This window comes from Trichoplusia ni, chromosome 17 (genome assembly GCF_003590095.1).
Source record: "Trichoplusia ni isolate ovarian cell line Hi5 chromosome 17, tn1, whole genome shotgun sequence".
Lineage (NCBI taxonomy): Eukaryota > Metazoa > Arthropoda > Insecta > Lepidoptera > Noctuidae > Trichoplusia > Trichoplusia ni.
Window position 1 is genome coordinate 6,652,903 of NC_039494.1, and position 10,316 is coordinate 6,663,218.

Below are 10,316 nucleotides of genomic sequence, written 5' to 3' on the forward strand. Positions count from 1 at the left end.
ATGCTGATGCTAATCCTGACCCTAATGCTGCTGCTAATCCTGACCCTAATGCTGCTGCTAGTCCTGACCCTAATGCTGCTGCTAGTCCTGCCGCCGTGGCACCTGGGGGTGATGCAGATACTCAAGAAGCAGGACCCGTAAGCTCTAATAATAATAATTATTATTAACACCAATAGCCCTTATTAGTTATACACAATACAATTTGCAATTGTTTTGTAGCTATCTTGGGTCGTCCATGTTTGTTCTTTAATAGAGCAGGGGTGGATGGCCATTGGTAGATACTCCATCACATTTTAGATTACAGTTCTCAACAAGGCCTCTACATGTTGGACCTGTGTCCCCGTGCAAGCCTTTAAAAAGGACCGGGTCTCTTCACATGACGCGATCCCGTGACTGTAAAGAGATACAAATCATAATAATAATAAAAAATGATTATTTTCTCGTCATCACACAATGTTACAATTTACAATACTTTTTTTTTGTACTAAAATAGAGACTGGTGTCTGTGATAGGTAAGACCTGTGTTACAGATCACCAGGCTACCCTTCGAGGAGACAATATCGTCACTAACCTACATCTTTTTAATTATATAACAAAATGTGAAATAGCCTAATTTATAACTTATAATATTATGAGATCAACAATTTTAACAAAAAACTAAAAATTAAACTCTATGTTCAACGTTGTGTGCGAAGCCGTAGCGCGATCAATTGCATTTTGAAATATAGTATAACATTCATTGTAAAATGGTTTGACCCAAGCCTCGATAGATGGCGTTGGGATCGAATTAGATCGCGCTATGGTTTCGTTACATGTAAAACTATATATATTTTTGTAAATTTTTAATTCGTTCACCTGGACCCTGGAATTTATACATGGTCCTTCGCGTTGGATTTGTCGCGAGTGTTATTTGGTAGTCTCCGGAGGTGGAAGAGACTACCACCCCTAGCGTTATTACTGGACAGTGGATTGCTGTCCAGAGCAGCCTCTCCAGTGGACCCAGGAGAGAGGGCCCAGGAGCTGAAGGTGGAACCAGTGCAGCAGCCGGGAGTCAGGCGTGGTGCAGCCGACTCGTGAGCAGCAGCAGCCGGAGGAAGGCGCAAGGGAGGTGCAGTGGCAGTGCAACAAGCAGCGGGCGCGGTGCCGGCAGGGGGCGCCACCTACATGGTGGTGTATTGTGATAGTGAATAATATTGGTTTGAAGTAAAGCCGTAAGTACTTTAAATTATTCATTATCGCGAAAAAGAAGTCAACAATAAATAGAAAATTGTAACTAGAAATTTTGAACTTGTAATATCGCAGTTAGCAGTAATTCAGGACTTGTAATAGTTTTAAGTTAGAAGTAGTTCGACGGGGAATTTATGCCCGATTTCGGTCTGAATTCTAAGCCTTGTAAAATTTTAAAATAATTTTAATTTATTTTCTTGTATTTCAAATAATTGTTTACATTTTTAATTTAATAAAATGGAAGCTTTTAGCGATCTGCAAGAAGACATTAGAGCTATAATGTTAAAAGCTAAGTCTAATTTTAAGAAATCGCCAAAAGAGCGATTATCGGTTGCTTATGTAGAGACTAGGCTTGATAACTTAGAGCAACAATGGAGATTATTCTCGGACACTCATACTAAAATTATAAGTCAAGTCAAAAGATCAGATTTGTATAGTTCGAACTACCACAAGAATGCAATATATGACGATGTAGAAGAGTTGTATGTAGATTATAAGACTGAATTAAAAGAGATGTTAACTAAATTAAGTTCGAATAACCAAAGTGTTGTGGTATCAAGTGGAAATTCATGTACACGATTTAAGTTGCCTGAAATAAAAATCCCGATGTTCTCTGGGAAATATACGGAGTGGCAGACTTTTAGGGACTTGTTTTTAGGGCTTGTACATGAAAACAAGGCCCTAGATGATGCCTAAAGGTTTTATTATCTTCGAGGACATCTGACAGGAGAGGCTGAGCAGCTATTGCGAAATATTAAAATGTCATCTGATTGTTATGAAATTGCCTGGAAAAAGTTGGACGATATGTACAATAATAAACGGTTTTTAGCCAATGGCATTTTAAAACGTATGCTTAGCCAAAAGGATTTAGTGTCGGAATCGGCTTATGAAATAAAAAAAATAATAAGTACTACGTCAGACTGTTTAGAGGCAATAAAAAATCTAGGTGTGGATGTGTCTTCATGGGATCTGATTGTTATTCATATAATTAGTTCAAAATTAGATAAGGAGACTAGAAGGGCGTGGGAATTGAAGGTGGCCTCGGACTCAAGTGACGAGCTACCAACATTTGAAGAATTTTCACAATATTTGTATAGTCGCTTTAGGGGTTTGGAACAGTTAGACAGGGAAATTATTGGGAATAATAAACAGCCAAGACATCCACAACCAAAAGGGACGCATTCATTTCATGTAGTAAAAGAAAAAGGCCTGTTATCATGTACATTTTGCTCAGCTGATCATAAGATTAATTATTGTCCGAAATTTCGTAAAGAATCGAATGAAGCGCGACGTATGTTTGCGCTAGAAAATAACTTCGTGTTTCGTTTGTTTACTCAACAATCACTCTGCAAAAAATTGCAAAAACACTCTCAGGTGCCAGGTGTGTAGACACCGCCACCATTCTTTGCTGCACCCAAGCGGTGCATCTGGGTCCAATATTGGTGAAGATGGGAGTACGATTCACGAGGCATCATCAGTCGCTTCAACGTCGGCGAAGGATGAGATTAAAAATTGTAATGCTGTAGTGACCGCGCAAGCGGAGGGATCGAGCAAGTCAATGGTATCGTGCCTTTCGACAGGGACTAGCCGTAAAACGGTGTTATTAACTACCGCTTTGATCAAAGCGGAGTCGAAAGACGGTTCATATAGGGTGGTTAGGGCTTTACTCGATCAAGGATCACAAGGTTCGTTTGTGACAGAATCTACAGTCCAGTATTTGGGATTAGATAAAACACCTTCGGAGCAAGTTGAGATAGGTGTAGGTGGGGACAAGAGTGCTACGGCCAAGTCCAGTGTGACTCTCACATTGAGGTCTAGAATAGACCCCAGTGACGTCATTAGGGTTAATGCATTCGTCCTGAAGTCGGTCTCAACTGTTCTCCCAGCTGCAAAGGTAGCCAGGGTAGAATGGGTAGATTTGACTGATGATGACTTGGCTGATCCAGAATATTACAGGCCTAATAAAATTGATGTTTTATTAGGTGCTGAAGTCTACAGCCAGGTCATCCAGGAGGGTATTAAAAAGAATATAACTGGGTCATTATTAGCTCAGAATACTAAATTAGGGTGGATATTGTCAGGTACCTTTGACGTCGACCAGACAATAAATTCATCACACATTACCGTTATGCATTCAAGTCTTGTAGAAGATGACATGCTTAAAAAAATATATGAACTAGAAGCAGAACCTCCTAGAAAGAAAATGCTTACGGAGGAAGAAAATAAATGCGTGAAGTTATTTGCAGCTACGACGGAACGCGACAGTAATGGTAGATACATTGTAAGACTACCATTGCGTAATGTGGACCCGGCTTGTGCGGTTGGTGAGACCAGGAGCATTGCTGAAAAAAGATTCAAAGGTTTGGAAGTAAAATTTAAGAAAAACGAAAAACTTAAAGAAGAATATGGGAAAGTAATAAAAGAGTATTTACAGTTGAATCACATGACAAAAGTACCAGAAGTAGATTATAATAATGAAAAGGCAATCTATTTACCTCACCACGCCGTTGTCCGGGAGGATAAAGAAACATCAAAGGCTCGCGTCGTATTCGATGCCTCCTGCAAAGGATCGAAGGGAATGTCACTGAATGACAACATGTTAGTAGGCCCTACCTTGCAGGCAGATCTCCGCCATACAATTATACGATGGAGAACGCATCACATATGGTTTGTAGCAGACATTGTGAAAATGTATCGTCAAGTTCTGGTACACAAGAAGGATACAATACTACAAGGTATTCTCTGGCGCGATGATCCTGAAAAAGAAATTAATAAATATCAATTGAAAACTGTTACCTTCGTTACTGGCGTCGACTCTATTTCTGGCTGTACGGGGTCTTCAACAGCTGGCTTACGATGAATGTCGTGCTGAACCTGGAATGTCTAAGATAATTTTAGAAGACTTCTACATGGATGATGTAATGACAGGAGCTGAAAATATAGAAGACTGTTTCAAAATATACAAGAAACTAAAAGAAATATTAATAAAGGGTGGTTTTCCATTACAAAAACGGAAGAGTAACAGTCAAAAGCTGTTAAATGGAACTGTGGATGGAAAAGAAACTACAGAGGAATTAAAGATACGAATAGATAATACTACAAAAAATTGGGACTTATCTGGAACTGGAACGAAGATGTCTTCCAGTACACTGTGGATCTTCGATCGCCGGCAGCACCTGTAACAAAAAGAAAGGTTATTTCAGATATTTCAAAATTGTTTGAACCCCTAGGTTGCTTGGCACCTAGTATCGTTCAAGCTAAGATATTTATTCCAAAATTGTAGCAGGAAAGGAATGGGATCAAGCAATTCCACATAAGTTATTATATGAATGGTTGACTTACCATAATTACAAAATAAATGTTACCAAGCAGCAGCTACGTCCGAAGATAATACAGGACTTCCGGAGAAGGTGGTCGCACGACTATCTTCACCAATTCTTACAGCGATATAGATGGTCTTACAAAACTCCGGAACCCTCTTTGGGTAGTATAGTATTAGTAAAGGAGGATAATATGCCTCCAGGAAAGTGGTTGTTAGGTAGGATTGTCCAAAAACATCCTGGGACAGACGGTATTACTCGTGTAGTCACAATCCGTACTCAATCAGCAGCCATGAAGAGACAAACATCTAAACTATGCATTTTGCCGGTAGTAGTTTAGTTATAAGCACTGATAAATGTCATAAAGTGCCATTTTTACTTATTTTATTTAGCATAGATTAAGTTTATTTGCTGTCAAGGAATTGGAAGTTTGAATAAAACTTATTTATTTTTTGTTGTTACTACATCATCATACTACATCAGCCTTAAATAAAATTTATTGAGCACGGTGGGCGGTGTAGAAGGACATTGAGCAATATGTCCTTGGTGGGCGGTATGTTCAACGTTGTGTGCGAAGCCGTAGCGCGATCAATTGCATTTTGAAATATAGTATAACATTCATTGTAAAATGGTTTGACCCAAGCCTCGATAGATGGCGTTGGGATCGAATTAGATCGCGCTATGGTTTCGTTACATGTAAAACTATATATATTTTTGTATTTTTTTTTTTTGAATCGTCAATATTACTATATATCATTATAATATCTTCGTTAATAGTGACTGTGGTGTTTTTATTCGTTCACTTGGACCCTGGAATTTATAGACTCTATATAAAACAATAGTTGAATTATAATAAAATTGAAATATAAAAGTAATTTACATTGGACTGGAATAACTGGAAGTTACAAGTGGTTTACCTATGTGTGTGTGTGTGTGTGTGTGTTTGTGTATGTGAATGTGTGAGTGCGCTTGTTTGTGTGTGATTGTGAGTGTCACACTCACACTCACGCTTATATTATTATATAATATATTATCAGAACATTCAGGGTTTGATGGGTAAGGAACTGTAGTTGGAGCTGTTCATGAACTGTAATTGTATCGATATTCTATGTATTACTGAACATTGGTTAAAAGACCATCAGTTCATCTTCAGCTTCAACAACCATCGGGTGGCCAGCTCCTTCAGCAGCAGAGTGGATTTGATACGCGGCTTATTAATTGAGTTAGTAAAAATCTTAAATTTAAAGAACGTTAAGATATTGTAAGCCTATCTGTTGAGCGAGTTGCAGAGATGGCGTGTATTGAGCTTGAGCAGTTCCTCATATTGAGTGTGTTCAGGCCCCCATGTGCTTTATATGTCACATTTTTTTCTTTTTGAAATAAATATGTTTATTTCTATTAACACAGAGGTTACTTATTTTTACAATAAATTAAACTAAACTAATATTGATAGTAACTGTCGTGAGAATGATTCATTATTAAATGATGTAACGGTTTACTCACGCGTATTTATCGGGGTAGCCCGACTAGTTTCGCAGTTGGACTCGCGATCCCGCCGCGTCTGCTCATGATTAAGGACTCCGGTTGGGTCCGAAACTAGTCGGGCTACCCCGATAAATACGCGTGAGTAAACCGTTACATAATTTAATAATAAACTAATATTTTAAAACTATATCAATATAAAATGAAAAATATACATTAGTTACAAAGCGCCAAAAAATACACCTTCATCCCAGCCAAAGTCGGGAATCGTGCCCAGAAGGCTGGCTGCATTGCCACGTTGTATGGCAATGCTAATTCTTGGGGCAAAATACAGACTAGTTTTCTGATTACGTGTAGAGTCGGCCAAACGCTTTGCGAGTTCTTTATAAAGAACGTAATATTTTAAGTATGATAATAAAAATTCGAGTAAATAATAAATAATTATACTTAAAATATTGGCTACGCTTTTTTGTTGAATTCTATAAACCTCACGCAGCCCGAGACCTTTCCAACGAATGCAGAACCGTAGAAATCGGTTCGTGCGTTTCGGAGTTATTGCGTCAGGAAGGAAAACCCGACTTATTTTTATATAGTAGATGCACAACCTGTTACGAAACGGAAGGCCTACTCATGGTATGCCAATAATTGTTTGACCCCAATGACCTCTAGTATACCTATACTGCTGACTTTGATTTTTGCTGACTGTTGTTGTGTAATTTTTGATAAAAGCATGCACCTGTTACTATCTGCTAATCTAAGCATAAGTTTCGTATTTGTCATATGTTTAAATAAATTGTTAATTTATGTAGAAATTTAAGTACAACGTAAGCACTTTTTTCCTGAAACTCAGGTCTTTACCTAGTTAAGGCTAGTTTTAATCAGTACTCTATATTACATAAGAAGGTTTTAATGTAAATAGCCTTTAAGGTATTGAAAAAAAAATGATTTGATTTGAAAAACAATAATGCGAACATCCTCCATTGTCAAGAATGCGTCTTGTCCGGGTGACGGGGGCTGTGCAGCAAAAGAGCTTCATTCTTCCTCAGAGCCACGTCAAGTCCTAGCATCCGGATGCGACCTTTTTTTTTGTCGCTGGGAAAAATGCTGTTACGCATCCCCTTCCCGCCGGCGGGCGAGAGAGGGGTATGTGGGACTCCCCGGTGAAGGCGTTCCCGTATACCCACTAAAAAGACCCAGCGGCGACCTCGCCTGAGTGGACGGGGCCTGGGAGTCTATGTGATCCAGTCCCCTACCGGATCCGGATGCGACTTACGACGAGTAGCCCGCCGCAGGTTGCACAGACCAGACGCATTCGGCAAGGTCTGAACCTCGAGACAAAATCAGTGTATCGTCCGCGTAGCAGACGACCCGCGTACAGGGCAGGAGAGTGCCCCTGAGTGTCCAATCATACCCGATGTTCCACAAGAGGGGCCCCAAGACAGTCCCCTGTGGAACACCGCGCCCGGTCTCTCACCTCTGCGAGCCGTTCTGCCGTCTAGACAAGTAGTCCGCCACGACGCCGCGACGTGCTGGTAACAGAAAGGTGTACCCCGTGGTATCGGAGCGCCGACTCTATGCTCTGATGCGGCAGCGAATTGAAGGCGTTGGCGATGTCAAGCGAGACCGACAGACTTGGCCTACCCTCTCCAGGTGCCGGACGATGACGCGCTCAAAGAGCTGGCCTGCCACCTCGTCCAGCCTGACGATCGAACTAAAACCCGAGGTGAGTCTGCCGGACGCCCCTTCTTGCGTAAGAGTTGACCCGACCCCGGATATGCTTTCTAGAGGCCCCAACTAAATAGACGAATAACTTTCACCATACTTAAAACAATTCCTATTCAAGCTACGTAACGGATTCGTGTAACTTTAATGCTTCGTACTGCAACTAGATCATTTTAAAGATGCGGCTTTGTTCTTGGGACCCGTCGACAAACTAGTGTCCCACCGGCAACGGGAACAGGGCCCAAGCTGCCGGTGGTTAGGGCTCCAGAGAGAGGAACCTCTTCACTCCCGCCCCGTGTCGAGAAGTACTGCTTTCAGAATCAAGCCCTTGACCCAAACAACCAAGGAGAGCCTCCGAAGATGTTGGTTGGCACTTGCGACTATCGGAACAATGATTGCCGAGTCCACATCCCACATGTCGAGATGAAACCGTTAAGGAGTGAATAGAGTTCGAACTGTCCCATCATTGCTAACGGGGGACAGATCAGAGCGATCGGAGCTTCCGTAAAAATATATCCCGAATAGTCGACAAGACTGATATTAAAATGATGTAACGGTTTACTCACGCGTATTTATCGGGGTAGCCCGACAGTTTCGGACCCAACCGGAGTCCTTAATCATGAGCTGACGCGGCGGCGAGCGAGTCGAACTGACGTTTGGTAACCCCGATAACTACGCGCGAGTAAACCGTTACATCATTTAATAATTAATCATTCTCACAATAGTTACTGCCGACAAGAATGAGGTTGAATTTACTTAATGGTAGGAACATTTCATTCAAGTTGACTGCACGGATAGCCGAGTGGTTGAGGTCACCACGCCAAACCCACAGTACGCGACGTGTCAGTAAGCATTTGTGTGATCCACAAATGCTTATGGGTCTGGGTGTGCATGTGACTTGAATGTTTGTGAATACCCACGTAGCGCAAGGATTAAATTCTTTGATGCGGGGGTCGTTTAAAAACGGTTTTATCAAAATTTCCAGTGGAGCCTAAATAAAGGCGCGTTCAAACTAACAAATTAATTTTTCAGCTTGATATTAATGTTAAGTATAGATTTGTTTTTACTCCCATTACATTTCACGATTGGGTATCTACTTCAAAACTACAAAAACGACGTTTTCTTTTTTAACTGAGTTTTTAGAGAAAAGGAAAATTGTTTACCTCTATGTTACATTGTTACATTTCATCATCATCATCATCATCATATTTAAAAAAGTTGTTAATGCTTTTCAGGTTGAACAAGCGGAGGTTAGTATCAGATTAACACGTGATTGTGGTATTCAGCGACTTCCTTACTCCTGCACAACCGGCACGGATCTTGAGCGCTCGGCGGGAGAGTGGGGATCGCTCTGCGCATCGTAAAATAAAACGCCAATCAATTGTGCGTACTAGTCGTCTTGAGGTGCATGCAACTGCAGCAAAGAACGACTTTCAACCAATCCCTCATGTCGGCTATGACCCGATGCGCCTCACTTCATACCGCAAAAGGGACACAAAAAAATCCCTTCTGCGCAGGTGAAGGTCAGCGCTCAAAATCCGTGCCGACCATTATATTTAACTAAGGGCCGATTTTTCAATCGCCAGATAACTTTTATTTGACGAATAAGTTTGACGTTTTGACAGCTTTTGTATAGACAATATGTCAAACGGCCATATTTATTCCTCAGATAGAAGTTATCTGATGATTGAAAAATCGGCCTAAATCTAAATGTAAAATATGTTTAGTCCGTTAGACAGATAACTAAAAAGAACACATTTATAATTACAATATTAAAAAGCAAGGAAGATAGAAAGCTCTTAACTATGATACCTGGTGAGGGCTAAAAACATCACTTGCTAGTAAAGAACAAACTCGGAGGTGATGACACACGAGATTTCAAATCACTGTTATATCAATGGTTTTTAAAAATCTGTCAGAACCAGTTGTTTTTTGTTAAATATCTTGAAGTTCGTTTTTGCCCAACATCGTTCTTTGTTTGTCCAACAACTGCACACAAGTGATACAAAATCAAAATGTTTTAAGTATGAATGTTTGTTATTATTTCACGGAAAACAACTGGATTTTAATGAAACTTTACTACAATATAGCTATCGGAATAACTCATAAGCTATCCCGACTATCCCTACTAATATTATAAATTCGAAAGTAACTCTGTCTGTTACGCTTTCACGTCTAAACCACTAAACTTATTTGATACAGATAATGAAATTTGGTACAGCGATAGAGTTGACCTTGAGAAAGAACATAGGATAGTTTTTATCCCGGACTTTTGAAGAGTTCTCTTGGAAACGCGGGCGAAGCCGCAGGCGAAAAGCTAGTAATAAATATGAGGATATTGTGTGAATTGTGCAAAGTATCAACTAAGAAAAAAGAAATCATTAGTATTTTAATATTAATGTTATGTGTAATATATTTATCCTAAAATGCACAAAACATAATAATATAATATTCCACAACTTTCACACAGCGCCATCTAGTCCTCAAACTAAGCAAGGCTAGTTCTAAAATTAGTAAAATGTACACTGTAATATTTTTTTTTAATCTAATCTGTTTTTTTTCAGA

General features: G+C 40.0%; 1 protein-coding gene across 1 annotated transcript; it reads left to right on the forward strand.

Annotated features, from left to right (window-relative positions):
• On the forward strand, nt 1-4,087 carry LOC113502705. The gene is made up of 3 exons (XM_026884356.1): nt 1-137; nt 918-1,073; nt 2,602-4,087. Exons 1-3 carry the CDS (start codon nt 1-3, stop codon nt 4,085-4,087), a joined length of 1,779 nt encoding a protein of 592 aa, XP_026740157.1.
• Nucleotides 4,088-10,316: the final 6,229 nt, after the last annotated feature.

What these genes read in the sequence shown, in the direction of transcription:
- LOC113502705 (XM_026884356.1), top strand. Translation starts at nt 1, where the DNA reads ATGCTGATGCTAATCCTGACCCTAATGCTGCTGCTAATCCTGACCCTA. An exon ending in ATACTCAAGAAGCAGGACCC is followed by an intron (nt 138 to 917) that starts GTAAGCTCTAAT and finishes GTTATTTGGTAG; the next exon opens with TCTCCGGAGGTGGAAGAGAC. An exon ending in AGGCGTGGTGCAGCCGACTC is followed by an intron (nt 1,074 to 2,601) that starts GTGAGCAGCAGC and finishes AAACACTCTCAG; the next exon opens with GTGCCAGGTGTGTAGACACC.